This window comes from Solenopsis invicta, chromosome 1 (assembly GCF_016802725.1).
Source record: "Solenopsis invicta isolate M01_SB chromosome 1, UNIL_Sinv_3.0, whole genome shotgun sequence".
Classification (NCBI taxonomy): Eukaryota; Metazoa; Arthropoda; class Insecta; order Hymenoptera; family Formicidae; genus Solenopsis; species Solenopsis invicta.
Window position 1 is genome coordinate 9,535,962 of NC_052664.1, and position 26,678 is coordinate 9,562,639.

The 26,678-nt window shown below is 30.3% G+C and overlaps 1 protein-coding gene across 5 annotated transcripts in view; it reads left to right on the forward strand.

The window, feature by feature from the left end:
• The window catches only part of LOC105204461, a 36,610-nt gene extending 10,730 nt beyond the window's left edge, over positions 1–25,880 (forward strand). For 4 of the 5 annotated variants that reach the window (XM_039446373.1, XM_039446366.1, XM_039446362.1 and 1 more), the window contains 2 exons: positions 4,413–5,458; positions 25,346–25,880. In XM_039446373.1, the coding sequence (XP_039302307.1) occupies positions 4,413–5,458; positions 25,346–25,678 (1,379 nt within the window). In that variant the 3' untranslated portion in view covers positions 25,679–25,880. Of the gene's footprint in view, positions 1–4,412; positions 5,459–11,238; positions 13,413–25,345 lie in introns of those variants that run through there. The other variant, XM_039446368.1, reaches the window with a different exon arrangement.
• Positions 25,881–26,678: the final 798 nt, after the last annotated feature.

Sequence of the window (26,678 nt, forward strand, 5' to 3'; positions counted from 1 at the left end):
AAAACATTGTAGCAATAGTAAAATGTTTATCTTTATATACAGGGTGATTCAGAATAACCCGTTGTACTTCAAGGAATTCCTGGTTGAATTCTAAGATAATTTTTTCTTTGGCAAAAATTTGGCAAATGATTAGATTTTAAAATATAAACCGATTAAGTTAGCGTATCACGGGTCGAATACAGATGGTATGCAGGGGCGCACTTGCCGTTACGCGCGGATATGTTGTAAGGTGCCTGTTGCGCTTAGCTGATACAACACACAAGAGTCCCCCCTCCCTCCTCTCTCTCTCTCTCACTCTCTCTCTCACTCTCTCTCTCTCTCTCTCTCTCTCTCTCTCTCTCTCTCTTTGTCACATCACAATGCTAGCTTTAACTTAAAAATGTAATTATATTTGACTTGATTTTGATGATTTTGATAAGAGAAGTGCCAGAAAATTCTTTGTATAGTCGAAGAATCAAACAAAGAATTACACGAAATCTACAAAAGTATAGAGTTCTATATAAAGAGAAAAGCGACATTGATGTCCGAAGCTCTGATTGGTAATCTGATTGATACTTGATTGGCTAAGCGAGCAGCTATATTGTGACCACAGCTGTTTGCAGAATGATACGAATGGTGTTTGATGACGTTAGAGTGGTCCCAATATGGCGGTGAAGGATTCAATTGGATATTGAAGATTGTGGTAGGGGTTTGGTGTCGCTTCTCTTTTTATATAAGACTACAAAAGTATTTACATCTTGAGTTTTTAGAAGCAGTAGTATTTTTCTTGTCACAGAGAGAGAGAAAGAGAGAGAGAGAGAGCATGCTTGCGTGAACAAGTTTGGGCATATTTCTATATTATTCTGTACAGCGATCAATTAGTTGCTTCTACGATGAGACAAAGTTTTCTTGATCCTCTCGTAAATTATCACTTTTAGTATCACAATATACAATTCATTCATTTGATTGATAAAACTTGAATAACTAATTAACGATCACTTCGAATAACGATCACTGCAAATAATTAATAGTCATTCGGCATGTGAAAATATGTAGCTCGATAAAATACGTGTTTATGCGCGACGAACAGACAACACGTGTTTACTCGGTAACAGGAAAGAGCCGACTGATTTTATTGATTATGTTATGATTGAATGTGAATGCGTGATTGATTGAACAAAAGTTAGAACGCAGCAATTTAAAGGTGAAATATTGATTAATATTATTTATAATAATAAAATTATTGAAAAACATTACAATTTTACTTTGCTTTATTATTTATTAAAAATTGCTTCAATATTTCGAAAAAATATGTTTATATTTATTTTGTTAAAATTATTTTTTTTATATCAAGAGATTCTAATGATTTGTTAAAACCAAAAATTATTCTTCGAAATAAATTATTTGGTTGCCCTGAAAAAGGCAGATTAATTCTCTTTGAAGAACTTTCTTCATAACAAATGGTCTTTGTTGAAAACTTTGATCTATCTCATCGTGGAGGTAAATTGATCGTTGTATACAGCGTGTACAGAATAATACGTAAGTAAATATGCCCAAACTTGTTCACACAAGCACGCGCTATTTCTCTCTCTCTCTCTCTCTCTCTCTCTCTCTCTCTCTCTTTTTTGTGACAAGAAAATTGCTATTGTTTCTAAAAACTCGAGATGTAAATACTTTTGTAGATTTCATGTAATTCTTTGTTTGATTCTTTGACAGTACAAAAAATTTTTTGGCACTTCTTTTATCAAAATCATTAAAATCAAGACGAAAAATAATTACATTTTTAAGTTAAAGATAGCATTGTAATGTGAGAGAGAGAGGGGGGAGAGAGAGAGAAAGAGAGTGACAGAGGGGAGAGAGTGGGGACTCTTGTGTGTTGTGTCAGCTGAACGTAGTAGGCGCCTCCTGCCGACACACCCGCGCATAACGGTGAGTGCGCCGCTCCTGCGTACTATCTGTATTCGTCTCGTGATACGCAAATTTAATCAGCTTATATTTCAAAATCTAAGCGTCTACCAAATTTTTGCCAAAGGAAAAAATTATCTTAGAAATCGACCAGGAATACGTCCCTTGAAGGACAAGGTTATTCTGAATCACCCCGTATATTGTTATAAAAAATCCAAGCCGAATAAGGCCCACCTAACTCATTTTATTTTTTATAAATTTTATTTACAAAGATATTGAAATAAACTAAACGAGAATAAAATGTTTATTTCAACCACTCGACAAAATAAAATTATCTTCTATATAAAACATTTTTAAGTAAACAAAAAAGAAATGTTTTTAAACTCTGATATTGGGCCTTATTAAATTTTTGTGCTTTTAATAAGGTTCGAATTAAAAATAAATTGAAAATAACAAAAAAATTAAGTATTATTTTCCAACTTACTGTTAAAATGATTATTAATCACAAATACAAAATCCTTTAAGATCTATTTTACTAATAAAACATTACAATTATTTTTAATTTTGTCTATAATTAATATTTTAACTTTAAGAAATTTTGGCTATTTTAGTGCAATTTTAACTTATGGAAAGTTAGTATTATTGAAAATCGTTATTCTCTGTTGCAAGCCACATACATAATAAACAAATAACAATAGCTATAACAATAAATGTACAAGTGGGCCTTATTTATTAATACATTATTTATAAAAAAGTATATTTATTCCAAAAAATTGATATACATATTTGTTTTTTCCTATAGTTACAAAGTTGAATAATATTATAATATGTTGCAATAAACCATAAAATAATGTATACTTATTAAATTTACAACACATTTTTATAAAAACGACTGATTTAGCCACTTTATTACAAGCTTTTGTTGCACTGAATAAACGTGTTGCTTCCGATATTAATTTCCTATTCAGTCTTTATCTACTTTTTATGACATATCTTTTAAGTATATATTTTAAACATAAAACGGGTTTTTAAATGATAAATTGAAAAATGGGCCTTATTCAGTACTGGGCCTTATTCGGCTCAAGTACTTTACAATATTACAATATACGTTTAGTGTTTCTGATGCTATTTCAGGTGTCATTACATTAATACATTTTGATACATACATGGTGTTCCATTTTAAGTGATCACCCCAAATAATTTTTTTAGAATGCATTGTACATAAAAATGTTTCTTATAAAAATTGTAGGCTTTAAAGGGGAGCGTAAGAAGATACTACTGGTGACTTTGACTTTGGATGGCGTCGTCAAACACAGGTCAAAGTCACATCAATTTTTTTTAATGGAATATACTATTTTTGATTCCAAAATCGAATAGCTGATGTCAAAAACTTTCCAAAACCCTACAAGAAAGTTTATTTTTGTTAAGTACTTTCCGAGTTATAATGCTTGAAAATTACAGTACACTGTAGTTTTTAAGTCTCACAATGCAATCACAGAATAAATTCAGATAAAAAAAGAGGAACTGTGGAGATCTTTGAAAATAAATTTTTTTACACTCTCTCTGCAAAATCTATTTACAGAGAAATATAAGAAAAACAGAAGATTTTCGAGCAGTACGCGGTACTGCCGCTAGATGGATATGAGAGTTTTATGTCTCATAAGTAAAAAAAATCACATAATAGAATAAAAGCCATAGCATTATGTGTTTTCACTCTTATTTTGGCAGGAGTATTTTTTTTAAATCAAGCTTCCAAAATTGGACTCAAGATAAAAAAAATAAGATACGTTTATGATTATTTTCATATTAAAATTGTGTTGAAATTTGACTGAAATTTTTTTGTTAATTTCTTTGCAATTTTATCACATTCCTATGCGAAATGACCCAATTTTGAGACAAATAGAAGAAATGTGCAGAAAAATGATTTTGCCTGGAATCGCTAAAGTAATATTACGTAAAATTCTTTGCAATATCTTTACAGCACTGCATTGCAATATGCAATGTTGTAGTTATGTTGCTGGCTTTTGTACTGTATGATACTTTTTGAGTTGTGAGACTTGAAAACTACAGTGTACTGTAACTTTCAAGTTTTATAAGTCGGAAAGTATTTAGCAAAAATAAACTTTCTTATAATGTTTTGGAAAAGTCTCGAGATAAGCTACAAGAATATACAATAAAAAGTAGGCAGTCCTATTTCAAACATTGAAAATATTCTTTACGTGACCTTTAAGCAACTGTTCAAGGTCAAATTAATGACACCATTTTATGAGCTCCTCAAAACCATACAACTTTTGTTTGAAACATTTTTGCTGAAAATGCTTTATTAAAAAATTATCGAGGTGGATTTTTAAAAATGGGACACCCTAGTATATACTAAAAATATTAATTGTATTTGTACAGACGATATTTTTAGTATGATATGAATTTAATTGGTCTTGTCATAATTTTATTATTAATTTTATTATTATTAATAATTTATAGTAATAATATATAAATTGATAATTTTTTGTTTTTGCCTTTTATATTAGGTAATCAAGAAAGACAGAAGATTATTAAGAATCTTAGACGAAAAGGCAATCATTTATTCAATCTAGATCCTGCATACAATAATGGAGAATTGATAGTTTGTAGAAGACCGACAGAATCTGGAAAAAAAACTGCATGCGATTTTATATGCTGTACAGGATGTAAAGGCTTTTTCTCTAAAAGTAATATACGTCAACATTTTAGAAAATGTACACAAAGATGTGTTGAGAGATCTGTTAACAAACTTGGAAGAATTCAAGATCGAATTCATGAATGTGCAAATTCTATTTTAAGAAACGAGGTATTTCCAGTATTAAGAGAAGATGATATTATCCGATTAATTAGATATGATGAACTACTAATTACTTACGGCAATAAATTGTGTGTAAAACTCACGGAACATCATCATGATTTGATACGATCTCGTTTAAGACTATTAGGACGATTTTTACAAACCCTTCAAGAAATTAATAAGAATGTGACAGATTTCTATAGTATTTATCATCCATCAATTTATGATGATTGTATTACTGCCATAAATCAACTGGCAGGGTTTAATACAAATATAAAAATCTATACAGCACCTTCTGTTGCATCAACTCTTTGCCCGCTTTTAAGGGAAGTAGGAAATTTAGGTATCGCTGAATGCATAAAACACAACAAATTAGAAAAAAAAATAAACATAGAAAACTTTTTAAAATTATATCAAGATGATTTTCATACAATCGTTAACAAAAATGTTAGAAAATCTATAGTACAAGCTAAACGCAATCGATTACGGCAATTACTTTCATCTGACGACGTTAAATTGTTGCACAACTTTTTACAAACCAATAGGCGTTTAGCATTTCAACAACTCAAAGATGCATTCACATATAATGCTTGGCGACAACTAGCGGAATTTACTTTGATATCCATTCAAGTGTTTAATAGACAAAAAGCTGGAGCAATAGAACAAATGTCCATTGACGATTATATGCATGCAGGAAACGTACCCAAACGAACAAATCTAAAGATATATACATTCTTACCAGCTGAAGCTCAAAAGGTATGTTTAAATCTATTTATATATATATATATATATATATATATATATATATATATATATAATATATAGTATATAGTATTTGTGTATATAATTATAGTATAGTATTTGTATATATAATACATAATATATGAAACATTACAAAAAATTTGAAGATTATGAATTAATGACAAACCGAATAAGACAAATATGTTCAGTTGCACATGGCACAGTGATTTATGTATCAATTAAAAATTGTGTTTATATAGAAAGTTAATATAAAAAAGGAACGTTTAAATTTTTACATTGTAAATTTCGCATTCTACAAAGTATACTCACATTCTACAAAAGAATCATAAAAGTTATAATTTAAATTTAAAGTTATAATTTATTAATTTTTATTTATTGAAATTTTTTGTTATAAATTTAATATATAATTTTTTATATTGTGATTTCTATTTAGATATGATTCAGTAATCATAACAATGATTGAATTTGAAAGATGCTATTGATATAAATTTATTGTGATATACAGAGTATCTCACCTAATAGTTTACGAGATATTTTTTTTATAAAAAAAATAGTAGAATAAAATATATAAAATATTTTGTAAATTATTGATTTTTTGATCATTCTAAATACACTAAATTATGTAAAAAAATAATAATTTAAAAAAAGGTGATTATCTCTGTTATTCTAAAAAGTCAATTTTTTTAAATTGATTATTATTACATGTTCTTCAGATCATACAACTTTTCTGGGCATATTTTTCATCCGATCTTATCTGCAAAGATAAAAGAAGTGGTCATGTGTTAATTGGGATATCCTGTATGTAACAGTACATGTAAAATAATTAAAACATGTTCTTTAAAATATGTTAACCCTAGCTCTCAACACATATTTTTGATTGCCTTTCTCCCTATGGGTTTGTGGAATCCTGTAACTTTGACATGCTATATTTCTGAACAGAAAGTATATTTTTTTAGTTCATAGTTCATAACATATGAAATCGATATCTTAGAGTTAATAAAAACGATAAATGATCCAAATCAAAAATATTTTATTCTCAAGTAATTACACTTTTCTGAAAAAGTTTTGTTGCAAAAATTCGAAAAAAATGAGTACTTTAAGTAAAAAAATCTTAAATTTTTTAATTTTAATTTCAAGCAAAAAACCAGTATGGTTTTTTACTTAATCCGTTGAACTAACAAAAAAAAAATTTGATATGAATCGTTCCAAAAAATTTAATTATTTAAAATATCGAAAGTCAACATTTTTTTAAAATTAGCAAATCCATATAATTTTACATTAATTTTGTTTAATAAATTTCAATATTTCATTATTTGAACATAATAAAATGATAGATAAGTGGTTGTAATGAATAAATGTTATTATTCTATATGTAATTTATGAACATGAATCTCGAGGAAAGTTCCGGAAATTCCAGTGTTAGCATGCAAAAGACGAAAGAATATTACAATGCACATAATAATGCGTATACATTACATTAAAATAGTACTTTTTTAATTCTACAATTTCAAGTCTTTACTTTTATACTATTTCGAATCCAGTAAATGTAACAAAAAATAAAGGGTTATCCAGAAAATTGAAAATTTATAAGTTACCTTTATAAGCGTACCAAGTATCCTTTTTAAACTTTCGTGCATTCTCACATTTTAAATAATGAAAAAAAATATGCCTGTAGGCTTATCGTATTTATAAATAGTTAAAGTTTTAGTTAAAGTTTGAACTTCAATTCTAGTCTTCAAATTATATAATAAAAAAGTTACAGTAAAAAAATCGCATAGAATCGTATCTATATATGGAAAGCTAGGGTTAAAACATTTATTAATAAAAAAACGTAAAAAGCCTTTGTTTTTGCCAACGACTTGACAGCAGTCCGTCGTAAAAACGAAAAACATACATAAAATGTTTGGAATTCCCAATTTTTAAAGCAATTTTTTGAAAAAGATTTTATATTTTCTTATTTTTGTGCAAATTAATTTTTTGTTATGATTTATCTTGTATATTTTTTTATTTCTGAATTTAGTGATCAAAATATTTTATTTTATGAATTGATCAAATAGTAACATATTCTGATTTTAAAACTTCTGACTCCTCAGCCGAAAACTTTGCGTTGACGTATCGTCGCGGAAATAATTAAAACTAATAAGCGTGAAACATGAGAGGTTGAAATTTTATCTTACATGTCATTTCGTTATTATGTATTTTATTATGAAAATGTAAAAATTTGTCTTGCATTTATAAAATTCATAAAAATGGACTGCAAGTAAAAATTTTTTAATCTTACATGTAAAAGCATATTTTTCACTCCTTTCAACAGCTATTCGTATATTTTCTTTTCTGAATAAGTGTCACTTTACGTACTTTTTATGACTGTTTACTGATTGTTAGGAAGGAAAAGGATAGTTTAGGTCAATTTTTATTTAAGTGTTTTAAAGCGATCTGTTTTTTCCAAATTCTCTTTGTTTTAATATAAATGGCACGGTGGAAACTTTTATGTGTTATTTCCCGCTTATGACGACTTCAATATGGCCGCGCGAGAAATCAGAAGCCTTAAACGCTAACTGCAACTGATTTTTGAAATTTCTTTTTTTTGTACATTTAATGTGAATTTAGAAACAACAATATTTTTAAAACGATTTAATTAATTTTAATTAAATAACAAATGTCACATATTTTATATTAAATATATAATTTAATTTAAGATATATGATATTTAATAATATTAATTAAAATTAGAAGTGTATTTAATCTTAATTTTTAATTAAAATGTTTATAATTTAATTAAAAATTAAGAAATGTAAGTTTATTCTGTGAATTATGATATAAATTTAAAAGTAGTTACATATATGTATACAAAGTGCCCCATTTTAAAAAGCGGACCTCAATAATTCTTCATTTTCAACAAAAATGTTTCAGACAAAAGTTCTATGATTTCAAGGTGCCCATGTTTTATTGCATATTCTTGTAACTTATCTCAAAACCTTTCCAAAACATTATAAATGTTTTTTTGTTAAATATATTTTGCGCGTGCGTGCGTGCGTGTGTACACATGCACGCACGCACGTACACACACACCTATATACAGGATGCTTCAAAAATACCTAACACTGAATACGCTACGAGATTCTTTACATAAAAATAAGACAAAAATCCTAATACGAAAATGTCGAGGCTATAATACTTTTCAAATGAAAAGTATTTACAGTAAGCAAAAAGTATTTACAGTATTCAGTATTAGGTATTTTTGAAATACCTTGTATATGTACAAAAATATACATATAATTTTAAAAATAGTTACATATAAGTATATATACAGGGTGTCCCAGACCAATGTATAAAGATTATCACGATGAAGTAGAAGGAATCGAGATGAATCAAAGTCTAATACCATTTTGCGATATTTGCAATAATTTTTGAGTAATAAAATATTAAAGTCAGACGAATAAGAGTGCGCGGAGAGACAAGCGGTCTCTCGCCTGAGCCATAGAATCGCGAGCCTCAGCACGGTGTGGTTACCAAGCTATTCTTCCCTGGGCGCCACTTACCGTAGCCTACAGTTGGGCCGCGGTGGGTAGTCCTACTGTTCAGACGAGCGACCGGTTGTCTCTCCGCGCGCTCTTATTTGTTTGACATAAATATTTTGTTACTTGAAAATTATTGCAAATATCGCAAAATGGTATTAAACTTTTTCATTTATCTCGATCCCTTCTACCGTGATAATCTTTATACAATGGTCTGGAACGCCCTGTGTACAGGGTGTCCCGTAACGCTTTATAAATATTTTAGGGAGCGAAAGAGAATGAAATTTTGAACTAAAAGTTTCTTTGCCAATTTTGGCTTAGATCATTATTTACCGAGTTATTAACTGTTAAAGTTTATCAATCAGATTGCGCTGAGCCGGAGCGCCCAGAAGCGTGCCGTGGAACCTTGCGCTTACTGTAAACATTCTCCCGATTAAAATTTTATTTTAATTCTTCATATTAATAAATCAATCAATCTAAATAGATAAATAATCAAATAAATAAATAAATGAGTAAGAATAAATTACAATTGGAAATTTATTCACTTTTTGATTATTTTTTATTCTTATTTATTATTTATTTATTTGTTTGTTTAATTCATTTATTTAATCGATTTGTTTATTTAGTTACTTAATTTTCATGGCTAACCTCGTAGCGATGGGGAAAAATTGACTACGAGATATTTGTCATGGGTATAAAAGAAGATTATTGAAAAACAACATTATTAATATAAATTGTATAATAAATGACTAGAGCGTTTTTTCATTAAATTTAATTATCTCTCACACAAAAACTATAGGTCCAACGTAATTTTGCTAAAGAAAAAAGTTGTTTTTTTTTTACTACAAAGTATCACGTCTTGTACTCTGAATCCTCGAATTTTGGGACACCCTGTATACAGGGTAAACTGTTTTAAACGTAATGGGCCAAATATCTCGGAAAATAAGAACGATACGGAAAAATATTTTAGATAAAAGTTGTAGGGTTTAAAAGGCTTTATCTACTGATCTTATCAATTTGCCTTTGGATGGCGTTGCCAAGGTTATATCAAAATCACATTAATTTTTTAAAGTGGAACACTATTTTTGATTCCAGAATTTAATAGCAATTTCAAGAGCTTTTCAAAACACTATAGATAAGTTTATTTTTGTTAAATACTTTCTGAGTTATGAGGCTTGAAAGTTATAGTATACTGTAACTTTTAAGCCTTACAACTTGGCAAGTGCTTAATGAAAAATAACTGTTTTATATTGTTTTGAAAAGTTCTTGAAATTGACTACAAGAAAATGCAATATATAGAAAGTTAGGGAAGTACCAATACTTCTTAATTAGCGAACTACTGATACTCTAACATTTTATATCTTTTATTGCATTTTCTTGTAGTCGATTTTGAGAACTTTTTAAAACACTATAAAGAAGTTATGTTTCATTAAGTACTTTCCGAGTTGTAAGGCTTGAAAGTTACAGTGTACTGTAACTTTTAAGTTTCATAACTCGGAAAGTACTTAACGAAAATAAACTTATTTATAGTGTTTTGGAAAGCTCTTGACACCAGCTATTAGATTCTGGAATCAAAAATAGGGTGTTATATTTAAAAAAGTTAATGTGATTTTGATCTGACCTTGGCGACACCATCCAATGTCAAACTGATAAGATCAACAGATAAATCTTTTTTAACCCTACAACATTTATTTGAAACATTTTTCCGTATCTTTTCATATATTTTTTCGAGATATTTGACCCATTACGTTTTAAAATGTTCACCCTGTATATACATGTATGCGTGTGCATATGTACGTATACCCAGCGTCATTGATTCTATCCCTTAGAAAATTTTCCAAACTGAGAAGTCGCTATTTTTTTATACACTTACAGTTCATGATTACCGTAACGACCAATAAGCTCTAGTCGTTATATTAATCATGAATTACGAGTATGTAGAAAGATGGTGACTTCTCAGTTTGGAAAATTTTCTGAGGGACAGAATCGATGACGCTGAATGTACATATGGGCCGATATTCATAATCGATTCTTATTTCAAGATCGGCTTAAGTAATAGCTTAAGATGCTAATACGGCTCTCTGATTGGTTAATGACATCTTAAGATAATGCTTAAGACGATCTTAAATATAAGAATCGACTATGAATACTGGCAATGGATTTATGTGTGTGCGCCCACGTATTTGTGTATACACACATATATATAGTAGCATTTATATACGTAATAATAAAGTGAACAATTATGTGTTTTTTCAGACAATTGAGAAATATACAAGAGTACCTATTAGAGGAAAAAAGTTCGAAAGATTTGTTCCTGTTCTTTTGGATTGTGAAATGAAAAATAGTATTGATTTACTTTTACGATATCGTAAAGAAGCAAATATTCACGAAGAAAACCCTTTTATCTTCGCTTTACCGGGTGATGACAAAAAACGATTTAGAGCATGTGATATTATTATGCGCATACTTCCTACAATGAAGGAAGCACATCTTTCAGATAACGAGACATAAAATTTTGTAAGCGTATTGTAACAAGATACATACGATAGATTGAAAAGTTTCCGACCTGAGCAAGAAAAAATGAGATTTCAGGAAAGCAATACTTGTTCTATAGATCTGAAAGAAATACAAAGAGCTAAGCTTTAATGTCATTCTAGCCATGGTAGAAAAATAAGGGCTTTTGTGCATCACAATGACGGCCAGCCAATGAGAAACTGTATCTTGCTTACGTCATCATATTTCACATTAAGCGGCAAATTGAACTCTTCTAACAACGGGCATTTCCTAACATGCGATACAATTGACATAGCGTAAAACAGTGAATCATTTCAGTTTTATTCGTTAATAAACAAGAATAAAGTGATTAACTTGTGCTGCACTGTGTCTTTCCGTGTGTGTAAAAAATAACCTTTAACTTTAGACCTATAATTTTTACCTTTAAAATCTTTAATTTTAGCTGTTTTTCTGTACGAGTTGATACAACCTTTTACTGCACAATTCATTTTTTACAAAAGCGTATGTTACTGTCAAAAATTCACGTTTTCCGATAATAACGATAATGTCACGTATCGTGTTTTCGGCAGCGGAAAACCAGATGTTATAAACTTATTGAGTCAAAGCGTTGGTTCAATTCTCACGCGTCTTCGAATCGAAACACCTCGAAGAGTACTGAGTCTGTGCAATGACGTAAGCAAAATACATAACGCGATGTGCAGTTCTTAATGCTTGGACTTGAGAATAGCAAGTTCGAAAAAATTTGTATTAAATTCCTATTTAAACCATAACTTTCACCAGGATTGTTTTTCTACCATGATTCTAGCAATCAGTTGGTTTCTAACCTTTTAAAATAACAGGTATGAGAAAGCTGAGCGCCCGTTGAATACTGCATTTGCTTATTGTTGATTAAAAATTGGTTGGACATTTCACGATCGTGTCTTGAGTGTTTCAAACACAATGAAAAGAAATGAATGTTTTAAAGCATTTCATTAATTTATTTAAAAAATGGCTATCTGGGAAAAAAGTGCCGTTAATAACTTTCCGGTTTAGATAAAAATTACTATATTGAAAGAATAAAAGATCTAGAAAAACATTGAACCAGAAATATTGAATTGAAGAGAGACTATATTGAGAAATAAATTTTATTTGGCAAAAAAATATTTGTTTAGGTTGGAATTTTTTCAATCTATCCTCATAGATTAAAACTATTAGAACGTAATATAACATAATTGACTATTTATGTTATGATAAAAATATGTATATACATTATTGTAAATTTATTTGACAAATTGAAATGTTTTGAAATGAATTAAAATGTTTCGATTACCCAACATAGAAAGATAAAATTTATAATATTAAACAAGAGAATCGAAATACCTAAACAATTTAATAAGGAAAAGTTTTGTAATAAATGTGTGTACAATATATTATATTATTATGGAATAATTTGAAAATAAGTATAAAATATATCTATTAAGTGAAAAAATAAGGCTTGTATGAATACAATTCAAAATTATAAACAAATTTTAGACTTATGAGCCGTACTAAATGTTATACGCCAGAGGTCAATAAATAAAAACATAATTGAATACAATAAACAAACGTTTCGATTTTTAATTAACGATCTTCCTCAGTGTACAAAGATTTGAGGAAGACCGTTAATTAAAGGTCGAAATGTTTATTATATTTAATTATAAATGTTATTGATCTTTAGCGTATAACATCTAGCACGACTCTTAAGCTCGAAGTTTGTTTATAATTTAGAAAATATATTTTTCTAATCAACACGGAAATTACCGATGCATTAGTTTTTTCAAATCTTTGAATTGGCTCGAAAATTGGCACAAAATCCTTTTGTAGAATGAAACTACGCATTAAAAAAAGTGCGATAAGAAATATTTTACGAGAAAATAAAAAAGTGAAAAATTTATTTACTTTTGTGATCTCGTGGATTTGTCAGTCGAGGTTAACTTTTATCATTTACTGACATTCTGTAGTTTGTATGTATGAAATGAGAACTTCTCACAATACAGAAAACTCTAATGACCAACACTAACTGTGTGCCTTTCCAATCAAAAGCGCAACATAAAAGTTTAGTTACTGAACATCTATACGTGTATAAATTTTGCTTAGCGCACGTAAATGATGGCAAGCAGAACAGTGAATGTGTACAAACAGTAGTTGATAGGTCTTTTTGCAGATGGCGTTACAATCAAAGAACAAAGATAGATTTATGCGTTGGACAAAAGAGCGCTAGTCTAATGTTAACGCTTCCCTTTATCCTACGTCCCACGCGCGACCGCGTCGACTCTCGTTTGAGAAATAATTTACAGTACCGACATCGAAGAAGTTCAGCTTTATTTATAACGAATTCGGTTAGATGCACTAGTGCGCACTGGTGCACATTAAAACCATCATACACAAATTGACGTAAACCCATACAGCACAGAGAGATTGCAGGAACATTGCAGAATGATTTCATTGAAACATTGTAATATTGCATTTTGATTGCGAAACATTGCTGCAACATTGCTGGAAGATTGCAGCAACATTAAGATGTCCACTTTTTGAAATATTGCATTGAAATATCCCATTTTTTCAAAATATTTACATAAATATTATTACACCACATAATTCCAATGAACAAAACAATATTTGTGTAACATTTTAACAAACTTTTTTTGCAAAAAAAAATTTGGAAATATTTTTTCGGAAATTTTCAAGCGGTCACCCATCCAAGTCGCGAGTCCGGTGAACGTTGCTTGACCTCCGTGATCGCTGCGAACTGATCCCTCATGATGACCTGTGAACACCTTTAGGCTGATATATGTATATAACTTGTAGATCAGGTCAATATACGTTATCAAAAAAATGAAATATGTATAATTAAAGCACAATATTTATATAAATAAATATAAAATTATAGTTTTTTTTTACAAATGCAGAATAGCATCTGGAATAACTTTTCTGTTATTTGTTTAAATAAGATGCAATTAAAAAATATATATCAATATAATACAATAATTAAATTAAATACGAAAAATTTTTATTAAAAAAACAATTAAAAAATATTGTTTGTTTATTGGGTAGAGTGAGGCTGTAGAGTGAGGTTTCTTCATATATGTACCTATTTCGTCTATTGATATAAATATTTATGTTTCTTAATACTATGATGCACACAGCACCACGGGATCGCATTCCTTTTTCTAGACATGTTAGAGTCAACATTTGAAGGATATCTGTAGATGTCTATGCAAAGTCGACTTGTAGTCAACTTTGAAAGCTTGACTTGGATGAGTCGACTTACAGTCGATATACAGTCGATGGACGGTTGTACTGTTAGGGAATGTAGAGATTCAGCGGAAAATTTAGTAATGTCGCCCGATCTTAGTTTGCTAAATGCGGATGAATAATTATGGATGAATTAAATTAATATATTATTATACGCGAATATTTTGTTTTGGCTTTTTATTGCCATTACTTTATTAAAAAATTATGATGCAATGTTTCTGGAATATTACTGGCATATGCAATGCAATGTTGCAGGCATATTGTTAATTTATGTTTCTGCAATGTTTCCGTAATATTGCATTGCAATCTGCAACATTGCAACATTGCTGCAATGTTGCTGGAATTTTCTGTGCTGTATGGGAAAGATATGTATAATTTAATATAAAATATAAACATATTTAAATTGTGAAATCCTCAATCGATATTTTATTATACTATTTAGTAAAATTTAGTATTTATTTTTAAAGAAGGTTAGATCAGAGTATAGCGGCTTTAATGTATGCGCACTAATGCAGTCCAACCAAATTTGCTATTAATTTCACTCCTTCTAGTGTACGATTAAAAAGTGAAATGGCAATAATAATTGGTGAAACTATAATTTTGGCAAATATGTGAACAAAGTTACGGCAAATACAGGGTAATTTTTTGAAAAATCATGACTTTCTTAAAAATCATTATGGAAAACCGATTCGAACAAAGAAATTAAAATTAAAAGATATTTTACAAAAATTTCCATTAGTTTAGATTCATAATTAATATTAAATTTGCAACATGAATAATGTTTATTTTTATGATATAAAATTAGCGGATAATATGGGATTTTCAATAAATATAGCTTCGATTCTGTGAGGTTAATAAATATACGAATTTAATGTTGAAAAGTAAAAATTATGTCTTTATATTTATATATTTTTTTAAATTATATACATATGCATATACATACATAACATTTCTATAATAATATAAAAATCAAATACCTTTATTAATAAAAAGTTAAAAATTACAAATATTGTGCAAATATATTGATAAAATGAAATATTAAGAAATATAAAAATTATATTTCCAATTTTAGCACCTTCACCAGCCAAGCTAGGTTCAGTCCTACACTGTGAATTTTTCACACCGATCTAATTGAAATAACAACCATTATAAAACACCATTACGGCGTCATATTCTTAACCAATGAAGTTTTTTTAGGCAGGTTATAGTTGCATGCATAATATACCGGTGTATAACGCGGGAAATTTTACTCTGACGCAAGTGACTCCACAATTGCTAGTAAAGGTTAATTTTTAATTAATTTTAATATAAAATAAAGTTATTTATAAATACAGCGTAGTTAAAAAAATTCTGTTTATATACACTGAATCAAAACTTGAAATGCAACAGTCTGGGAGATGACACTTTTTTTGATTTTTATTTGTTATTGCTTGAAACCGTCATTAATTTGTCATTTAAATGGTAAAGATGAAGAAAACGCAAGTATGGCAGACCTTTTGCGATTTTACAATTGACGCGTGAAGTTGTAAAAAATATTTCTTAATGTGTTACAATCTAAACATTTATTTTTAGTAATTGTTTACATAAACGAGTAGGTGCTTTATTCATTCTGTGAGCTAAAAAACCCGCCATACTAATTGTAAGCTAAAGTAGTAAATTTTTTAGCAAAAAGAAAGTGATTTATCACTGTCTAATTTTTTGTATACTACTTATTTTTAGAGGAGAAGAGGGTATAATATGGCACCCATTTTCATTTTATTGAATAACTTTGTTTATAATTATTTGTAATTAAAGTATTTGTAATTAAAGGTTAAAAATGTACCTTGAAAAAGTTCAGAAGTGCTCAAAAGTAAAAATATCTTGTAACAATTGTTAGTTATTATGTATTGGCATATTAGCATGATTAAAAAAACGATGGACTACTAAACAAATAATTCCATAAGCAATTGTTAGAATACGTCACCTTAATTACAAAAATAAATAAAAGCGTAGCCATGTTGCCGACAATAGCCATAATATCCTTTCTTCTCTAATATTTTTATACTTGAGTAATTATATATAGGATGATTATTAATAGTTGGAACAACTATTTACCATAAGAGATGACTTACTGAAAGCAATTAAATATTTATTATTTAGAACATAATTTATAAAAATGTAACGCACTGCATAATTGATGGAAGAAAAAGAGGTGACTTAAGTCAAAAATAGTTTTTAAAAATTGGTTTAGTTAAAAAAACACAATATTTTATTACAAAATTATATTTAATTAATAATAATCATTAATAATTATTATTATTTAATAATAATAGTTATTTATTACTAAATTATCTTTAATTTTCCATCGTTTAGAATCTTTTAAATTAGAAATGTCATGCTTTTAGAGATATTAGAAATTTCATTTAATTATCACTATTTAACATTAAAAAACAAGCATAAAATAATATCTCTACGTTTCCGAACACCATTCTCTAGAGTAATAATCGATTTATCAAAGAAATATTTTGATATAAAAATTTTTAAAAAACATTAACAAAATGCCATATTATTGTTTAAATTTTGCATGACACAAAATGTGTACAGCCAAATAAAAAGTTAAATAATAAAAACAACATTTGAGTGTATATAACATTTGAGTGTACATACATTCGTGTGCTTAAGTTTAAAAACAATGAGGATGAAGTATATGTATGTGTAATTAAATAAAATGTATTTTGAAAAAGTTTTAAAGCCCAAAAGTAAAAATGTTTTTTAACAATTGTCAGCTATTATGTATTGGCATATTAACGTCATTAAAAAATAGTGCTACTAAACGAATAATTTTATAAGTAATTGTTAGAATTCATTACATAATAACTGTAGCCGGCAACTTAGTAGAATTTCAAGTGTGGAGTTCTGCTATCTGTTGGAGGGGAGGGGGGGGAAGAAGCTAGAAAAATTAATAAAGGCTTTATTAGCCGAATAAACAAAGTCGAAATTTCCCTTCAGTGGTTTTGTCTGAAATTTGACCCATCTTTTTGTCATTAAAGAAAACTAAGTTTCCCAAATTTTCAAGTTCCAAGCTTCTTCCTATCATCCAACCTTCAAAAAAATATTTTTTGGTAAATAATTTTTTTCTCTGCAAGTTTTTAATAAAGTGATTTAAAATTTTAATTGGTGGTAAATATTATTCAGATCCATAACTACTAATTTTTGTTTTCCATTTTGACAGGAAATTTTAATTTTACAAGCCAAAAAAATATTTTAAATTGTACTATTTTGTCTCTCATAAGACTTGACACCTCTATATTTTAATTATAGTTACATTTTCGTGCAAACTACTTCCTTGATTTTTTTCAGAATTTTTTTCCGTGAGAACATCCTTAAATACCCAAAAACCGCTTTTTTTATCTTTTTCTGCAAATTTTCTTGATTTTTGCTTGTAAAGACTATATATTTTGTGGCTCTGTCCGATAACTTTTTGATTCTCCACGGGAACAGAGCCCATTATTAAGCATCATTAACTAATAAATTAAACAAATTCACATTTCTACTTCATTTTCGTATATTTTAAGCGTGATTTTTTAATCTATGACTACATCGATTTGCTTATGCAACTAGATAATTTTTGCTATTACTCATTATAATCGAAAATGCTATCAAAACTTTTTTAATCTTAAGAACAACGTACTTTAATCGGTTTTCACGATACCATTCTAGCAAACACAAAGTTACCGTCGTATTAATGTTGTAATTTCCCATTCAACAATGTTGCATAACACACTCGATATATTACATTTACATTGTTGAGAAATTATACTAACATTTACATAACGATGACTTTATATTTGCTGGAAATGCTTTCAGTGCATAAAATTTTTTTCCTTTCAATGTATAATAATCTAGTTTGGGAAATATCTAGTTTTTTTAAATATACAAACAAGGAATGAGTTTAAGAGCAGTACTTGGTGTTATATGCAAGGGTCAATAAACTAAAACATTACTAATTGAATAATAATAAATGTTTCGACTTGTAATTATCATTTTTCTTTGTTGTAGAAACAAATTTCAAGATCTGTAAAATTCAATAATGTTCGTCTTGTCGTATTTATGACATATCAAAATACATACTGTGTAACTAATTACCAGTGATGCAGAAATAGTTATTTAATGTTTGTCTCGATAATTATCCAAAAGTTACCAGATTATTACAAAATGTGTATCGGATCGTATTTTTTATGTAATGGTCTCATAGAACATTGTAAGAAGATAAAGGTTTTGGAACATCAATTTTGGTTGAAAGGCTCAAACTGCACAGTTACAAATTTAACATATTTTTAAAATTCATCTTGGAGCATTTAAAGATGCTAATATAAATCCTGAAAATATATTTTCAGAACTCATAGGTACAATAATTATTTTTCTTGTTACTTTAATTTCAAATTGACTCTAATTTACATTTTATAATATTTTGATTTGTTCAGCATTTATTTTATTTAGTTCTAATTTATTTATTTTATTAAGTTTTTATTTGCTAATATTTTAATTTTATATTTTGACAAACATAACTTGTATTTATATTAACTTATTGTTGTCTTATTTATTTATTTGTTAATTTTTAAATATGCTGAATTTGTAACTGTGTAATTTAAGCCTTTCAACCAAAATTCCGAAAATTTTCTTTGTCAACTCCGAAACCAAACGTTTTCTTACAACGTTCTATGAGACCAACATTACAGAATTTTATTACAGATCTTGAAATTTGTTTCTACAACAAGAAAGGACAATAATTACAAGTAGAAACATTTATTATATTCAATTAGTAATGTTTTAGTTTATTGACCCTTGCATATAACACCTAGTACCATTCTTAAACCCGTTTCTTGTTTGTATATTTGAAAATGAATCAAATCCTTCTTCATATGACATATTCTCTTTTTACGTAATACTGACTTTGTATTACAGGTCGAATAATTTTTAAAATTGTTAAAAAATTATTTTATAATAAGATTGCAGACAGCAAATAAATAATTTGTTTTAAGAGCTGGACTTGATTTGAACTGTAAATGTTTAGTATTTCCCAAACTAGATGTTATCCATTGAGAGGAAAAGGATTTTATGCACTGAAAACATTCCCAGCAAATACAAAGTTACCGTTATGTAAATGTTAATATATTTTCTCACTCAACAATGTAAATGTAATATATCGAGTGTGTTATGTAACATTGCTAAATGGAAAATTATAACTACCCTAGTAGCATTTTCTGACATTTTCTGCAGGACAAAATCTGCGTGCAGTTAATTGCAGTAGAATTGAGTGAGATGTGCAGAAGATTATTCCCAAAAGAGCCATGCTGGCAGATTGCTAGCAGACTGCTATATTCGAGCACTGTACTTGTATATGAACTGCTTGCAGAAACTTGGTACAGATATTGAGCTATCTTGAAGCAGATTCTTCCCGCAACTGCAGTCTGTAAGCAGTCTAGCAAAATTCTTCAGCAGAATGACATAAGATTCTTTTAACAGAAGTAGCGCGCAGATCTTGTGCAGATATTGTACAGATTCTGCTTAATCAGCAGCAGAAAGATCTGCTGCCACCGCTAGGTGGCCACGCCGCGGAAGATCTTTTCGTGAGTCGAGTGCGACCACAGGCGTTATATCTAGGCGCCACCGCGGCCGACTTCTCAGCTCATACTCCAGTGAGATTTTTATGAGCTCTGTGTTGTAACCTCGAGACGAATACTCGCTCTTATTTTTTTTAAACATGACGTGTATGTGGAACGCTGTTTCACATAAAATTTTATATTTTTACATGTAAATAACAATGTGTATTGTTATTTAATCTTGTACATAAATGAGATGTTTAATTCAAATTTAATCCGTTTTTAATCCATTTTAAGACTATACTAAAATATTCTGGTGAAAGAATTTTACAAATCATGCAGCAGATATATATACAAATTTCTTGCAAGAATTTGACTGGCAGAATCTTTAAGAATTTACTGCAAGATTTACAGCAGTCTTGCAGAAAATTGCTACTAGGGTATGTAGCAAATATCTTGAAAGACTGTTGCTAGATTTACAGCAGATACATTCAAGTTTCTTGCAAGAATCTGCCAACAGAGATATGTGCAAGTTTCTTGCAAGTTTCTTGCAAGAATCTGACTGCAGAATCTTTCAAAAGAATTGAACAGAATGAGGAAGCAGATCATAACGTCCTGTTGGCAGAATCTTTCAAGAATCTGCTGCAAGATTTACAGCAGTCTTGCAGAAAATTGCTACTAGGGTAACATTAATACAACATAACTTTGTATTTACTAGAATGGCATCGTAGAAACCGATTGAAATATGTTTTTCTTGAGTTAAAAAAGTTTTGGTAGCATTTTCGATTATGATGAATAATAGCAAAAATTATCTAGTTGCATAAACGAATCGATGTGGACATAGATTAAAAAATCAAGCTTAAAATATACGAAAATAACAAAAACAAGTAAAAACGTGATATTTTTTAAGTTATTGGTTAATGATGCTTGATGATAAACTGTTCCCGAGAAGAATAGAAAAGTTATCGGACAGAGCCACGAAATAGTCTTTACAAGCAAAAATAACCATGAAAATTAGGCTAAAAAAGTGAAAAAGCGGTTTTTGAGGTATTTAAAAGTGTTTGCATGAAAAAAAATTTTGAAAAAAATCAAGGAGATAGTTTGTACGAAAATGCAGCTATCATTAAAATATAGAGGTAGCAAGTCTTATCAGAGACAAGATATTACAAGTTGAAATATTTTTTCGGCTTGTTAAATTTGAATTTTTTGTCAAAATAGAAGACAAAAATTCGTAGTTATGAATCTGAATAATATTTATTACCAGTTAAAATTTCACATCAATTCATTAAAAACACGCAGAGAAAAAATTATTTACCAAAAAACATTTGTTTAAAGTTATGAATAATAGGAAAAAGCCTGAGGCCTGAAAACTTGGGGAAACTTAGAAGTCGATTCTGTAACCTTAACGATGTCGTTATGGTATCGTTGCGTAGATTTTTTGTATCACATAATAGCTGCGCAATGATACCATAACAACATTGTTAAGGTTACAGAATCGATCCCTTAGTTTTCTTTAATGACAAAAGGATGGGTCAAATTTCAAACAAATCCATTGAGGAGGGATTCAACTCTCCTTATTCGGCTAGAGCCTTTCAAGTGTGGAAATTCCACACTCGGATTAATCCGAGTATGGAGTTCTCCACATATATAAGTTGCCGGCGATGCAATAATAACTAAAATAATAGGGATAGTCGTCAGGACCGGCGTGAGAAATTATCGCGCTCTGGACAAGAGTTCCAAAAGTCGTCTCCCTTCTCCGCTCCTCCTTTCTTGTGGCTTTCTTGATTGCGTTTGCTCTCTGCACTATCCGGGATCACGCTGAATACGTGTCAAACAAGATCCCATTAAAATTTTTTTTTGTTTTTATTTTTTTTTATTTTTTTAAATTATATGTATTTTGTTTTTTATTTTTTTGTAAACTACTTTTTTTTCTAAAGTTTTATGCGTAATTTAAAAAAAAAATTGCTATATTCAAAGTTTAAGTTCTGATTTTTGCCACTCGCAGTTTGTTAACTATTATATATGGGCATTGAGGGCAACGCAAAGTGAATGCGACTGCGAGACGAAAATCTGAACTTAACCCTTAAAGTTTGCACATAAGTGCAGGGTCTGAGAGATCCCGCTCCGGAAGCATGCTGCACGCGTTCCCGGAGCCCCCCAGTCATGGACCTGAGCAGAACACCCGGAGAGATTTTAGTGGGCAGGCCCTCGCCGGCACGCCGCCGGCAGGGGAGAGCCCCACATAACCACCAGGCCTCCCCCGGGGCCTGGGGTATGCGGTAACGCATTTCCTCTCCGTAAACAAAAAAAAAAAGAAAGGGTCTGAGAGATCCCATATGAAGTTTCAAACGCTTGCTGTATACGTGAAGACGGAATGAGATAGGTTTGGACCAGAACGTAAAAAAAGTTTGAAATTTCTTTTGATTGATATGATTGATCAACTATTTTGTTCAACTAGAATTTGGACGGCACGGCAGCAAAGTTTTGTTAGGGTCAATGGGATCCATATAATGTATCAGTGAAACTTTTTTGTAAGTAATCTTATGTAAAAAGACTGGACAAAACATGTTCAAACAGATCCGTACGCGTATGTTACTCTGTCTAAAGTTAAAATATTCTAAAGTTAAAATACTATAGTGCTGTGAAAAAGAAGAGTTCTGCGTAGGATCCAAAATATATTATCAAACATCAATTTTCATTTTTGGACACCTTGAGTTAATCAAAAATACCTCACTTGTTACCCAAGTATATTTTTTTATAGAAATGACAGTAACATAATTTTTTTTTGAAAGTATAACTTTTTAGCTTTGAAACGTCATATTGTAAAGTTCTTCAGTTTTTTTGTTGCAAAGATAATTTCTTTTAAGTGGATTTTTAAAAATTTTTGAAAAAAGACCAACTTGAAAAGCCGTGGGGGTCGTTTCACCATACTTATTCGGCTAGGTCCTTTCATAAAAATTTTCCATGAAGATAGATACGGACAGTAGATCCTCTGAAGCCTAGGCTGAGTTCAGGGTTTAACTGAAGGTTTTTAGGCCGGTATTTACAATCAAATTTATGTCAAGAGCGACTTAAGTATATCTTAAGTAGTATCCTAAATAATCAAAAAAGCGCAAACATTTACCCCCTCCCTCATGACTCTCACGAGCGCCATTTTGGGCTCGCAGCTATTCACTTGTAAACGGAACAGACGGAACTCCAATTATTATCGAATCATATGATCATATTGATCACATATGTGATATACAGTATGTCCCAAAAGTTCATTAACGGTCAAATATATCGTAAAATATGAATTTTCTTGAAAAATGTGTTAGACAAAAGTTGTAGGGTTTCAAAAGATCTATTTGATCTTATCAGTTTGACCTTGGATGGCGTCGCCAAGGTCAGATCGAAATCACGTTAACTTTTTTAAATGGAACACCCTATTTTCGATTCCAGAATCTAATAGCTGGTATCAAGAGCTTTCCAAAATCTTACACGAAAATCCTATTTCTTTTGTGCACTTTTCGAGTTGTGAGACTTGAAAGCTACAGTGTACTGTATATTCAAGCGTCATAACTCGGAAAGTACTTAACGAAAGTAAACTTATTTATAGTGTTTTGAAAAGTTCTCGAAATCAACTACAAGAAAATACAATAAAAGATATTATAATGTTAAAGTATCGATAGTTCCCTAATTTAAGAGTAGAGGAGAAGAGAATAATATGGCACCCATTTTTATTTTATTGAATAATTTTGTTTATAATTAATATTTTCTATTGAAACTTGAACGATTACATTCGTCAGAATGTTGTTTGACAGATTCTAGACTTAAAGTAATGAAATGAATATTATTTAGGACGTAATTTATAAAAATTTAATGTACAGACCATGCCATTAATGCCTGGGTCACCCATTTTAGGGACCCAATTTTAATCGTCCAAATTTTTAAAATATTTCAAAGAAATATTTAGTAATAAAGTCAGGTGTTCATTAGGAACTAAAGAAGATTACTCACAATTTAATCGAAAGAAAGTGGATAAAAGCATTTGATACGTCAGATAACATTGTTTGTTCCTCACATTGCTTGTTCCTCAGTCAGGTTTAAATTAATATTTTATTCTTTAATACAATCAATATGTATGTCTAAACAAGAGTAAAGGAAATTTTAAAATATGTATGTATTAAAGAATAATATATTAATTTAAACCTGACTCAAGAATGAACGATGTGGTTATTCTCAAAGGGTATACTAATTATTTTGGGCGCCTCAGGTGCGGAGGCTCTGAGGAGGGATGTCCATAGTTGATTGCAACATTTTCTAACGTTGTAGTGCATCGATGCATCCTCTTTGTCCAGCTGCTCATCGTATAAAATATAATGGTAATGGCGTGCAAGCACTAAGATAAACGCTCTGGGCTCTACCGCCCTTCCAGCAAGAGAACACGCTCTCTTGGGTCCTGGGAAACATATAAACTTTATTTTCAACTTCTTTTTTATTATCAGGTTTTCTAAAACTAAACAAATACATCGTTAGCTGATCTTGTTAGCTCATAGATATCTTTGTCAAGACATTATGCATATCTCAGATATCAAATGATTGTTATTATATGCACACAATATCCAACCATGTAATATCCATTCTTGCATCCAATAAAATGCTTGTTGTCACAATCGCTCTGTTGTTGACTCTTTTCGCTCATTTATTATTAACTGCAAATAAAAACAGCTCACAAAGTATATTTTCTTATTAACAAATAATTTATTAGCAGTTTTATTTATTTATTTTTTTTTATGCTATTTATCTGACGTATCAAATGCTTCAATCCATTTTTTTTCGATTAAATTGTGAGTAATTTTCTTTAATTCCTAATGAACACCTAACTTTATTACTAAATATTTTTTTGTAATATTTCAGAAATTTAAACGATCAAAATTGAGGTTAGAACGGATAGCTGTCAAAACACTACTAACACTTCTTCTTTGACAATTTGGCACCCGTTCCTGTTTCAGAAAGTCAGGAACGTTACGGCCATTCCTCGAATAAAAAGGAGTTCCAGAAAAAAAGAAATGAAAAACAAAGTCCAAATGTGCAAGCAAAATCAAATTTGCAACCAAAACACAATTGCCGATTGTGATGCAATCGGCGGATTCAAAAATACTTTCGGTAACGGACGAACACGTCCACACGCGTTCGACGCCCCAAACGGACTCCCTACCAGTGATCATGGTTCTTACACCATGCCTCCCTACCATGGTGGAAGGATAATATGGGGTGCTTTCCAACAAGAGTGCCACAGTGACACAGTGTCACACAGAAAGACACAGTGTAACACATTTGTGTAGTCTAATTGGAACAGATAAGTTACCAAACACGGTCACTAGAGTGCGTAAAAGACTGACTTAGTAAAAAACACAGATTCGAATTAAATCAGAAATCTATCCGTAGAAAATCTAGACCCGTTAAAGAAGGAATTTTACATTATCCAACGTAGGAATAACTTCTTTACAATGCCGACAAAAGAATAAACTTGCAATTTAATCCGATGAAATACGTATAAATAATGAATCATCAACGAATGCATTGTTTCTTAGGCTTGTAACGCTGGTAATTTCTCGGTGTCGGTTACGGGATTTAGGTTCAGGATCGGTTGCTCGGATGTGCTCGCCGGATGTCCGGGTTCGTGTCAAATGATAACGCCGTGGTTTGGTAGTGGAAACGAAATAGTTTAAATATATTTTGCTATGGTTTAGTACAAAAGAATCATAAGGTCCCGATATCGTTATCGGATAATACTGAACTCCACGAATAGAATTACGGCACTGGAGTGCTTAATTGCGCGGTCGTCGGCCCGCGTGAAACTAAGCGAACGGTCACAATGTATTCGCGGCGTACTTAATATCTAAACACTTAGAAGAAACGGATTTTAGAAACTCTGGAAACAGACGGACACGTGTTATGCGCTATGCGCTCGGAGATAGCAATCGGGGTTGCTTGGTTAAACAATCATCGGTTCCGCGGACAAGAAAATATAATTCGCGGTGTCACTTAATATTAAAGAACGGACTCGGATAGTTATAGCAACAGACGGACAGGCATTATGCACCAGGCGCTCGGAAGCAATGATCGGAGTTGCCGTGAAGCGGCTAACTTAACTTACGGTTAAACGGCCGTGATTGGCCCGCGCGACGAACAGTCGCGATCGCGGAATCGGTAGTGCGCGGTGCAGCGGACAGTTCCACGATACGCGAGAGCGAACGACGGTAGAGACCTAAGCGGTCTCTCCCTGCGGAGTGTTGTCACCCCATAGGGAACAGGTTTGCGGAATGAGCCGGAGGACGGCGT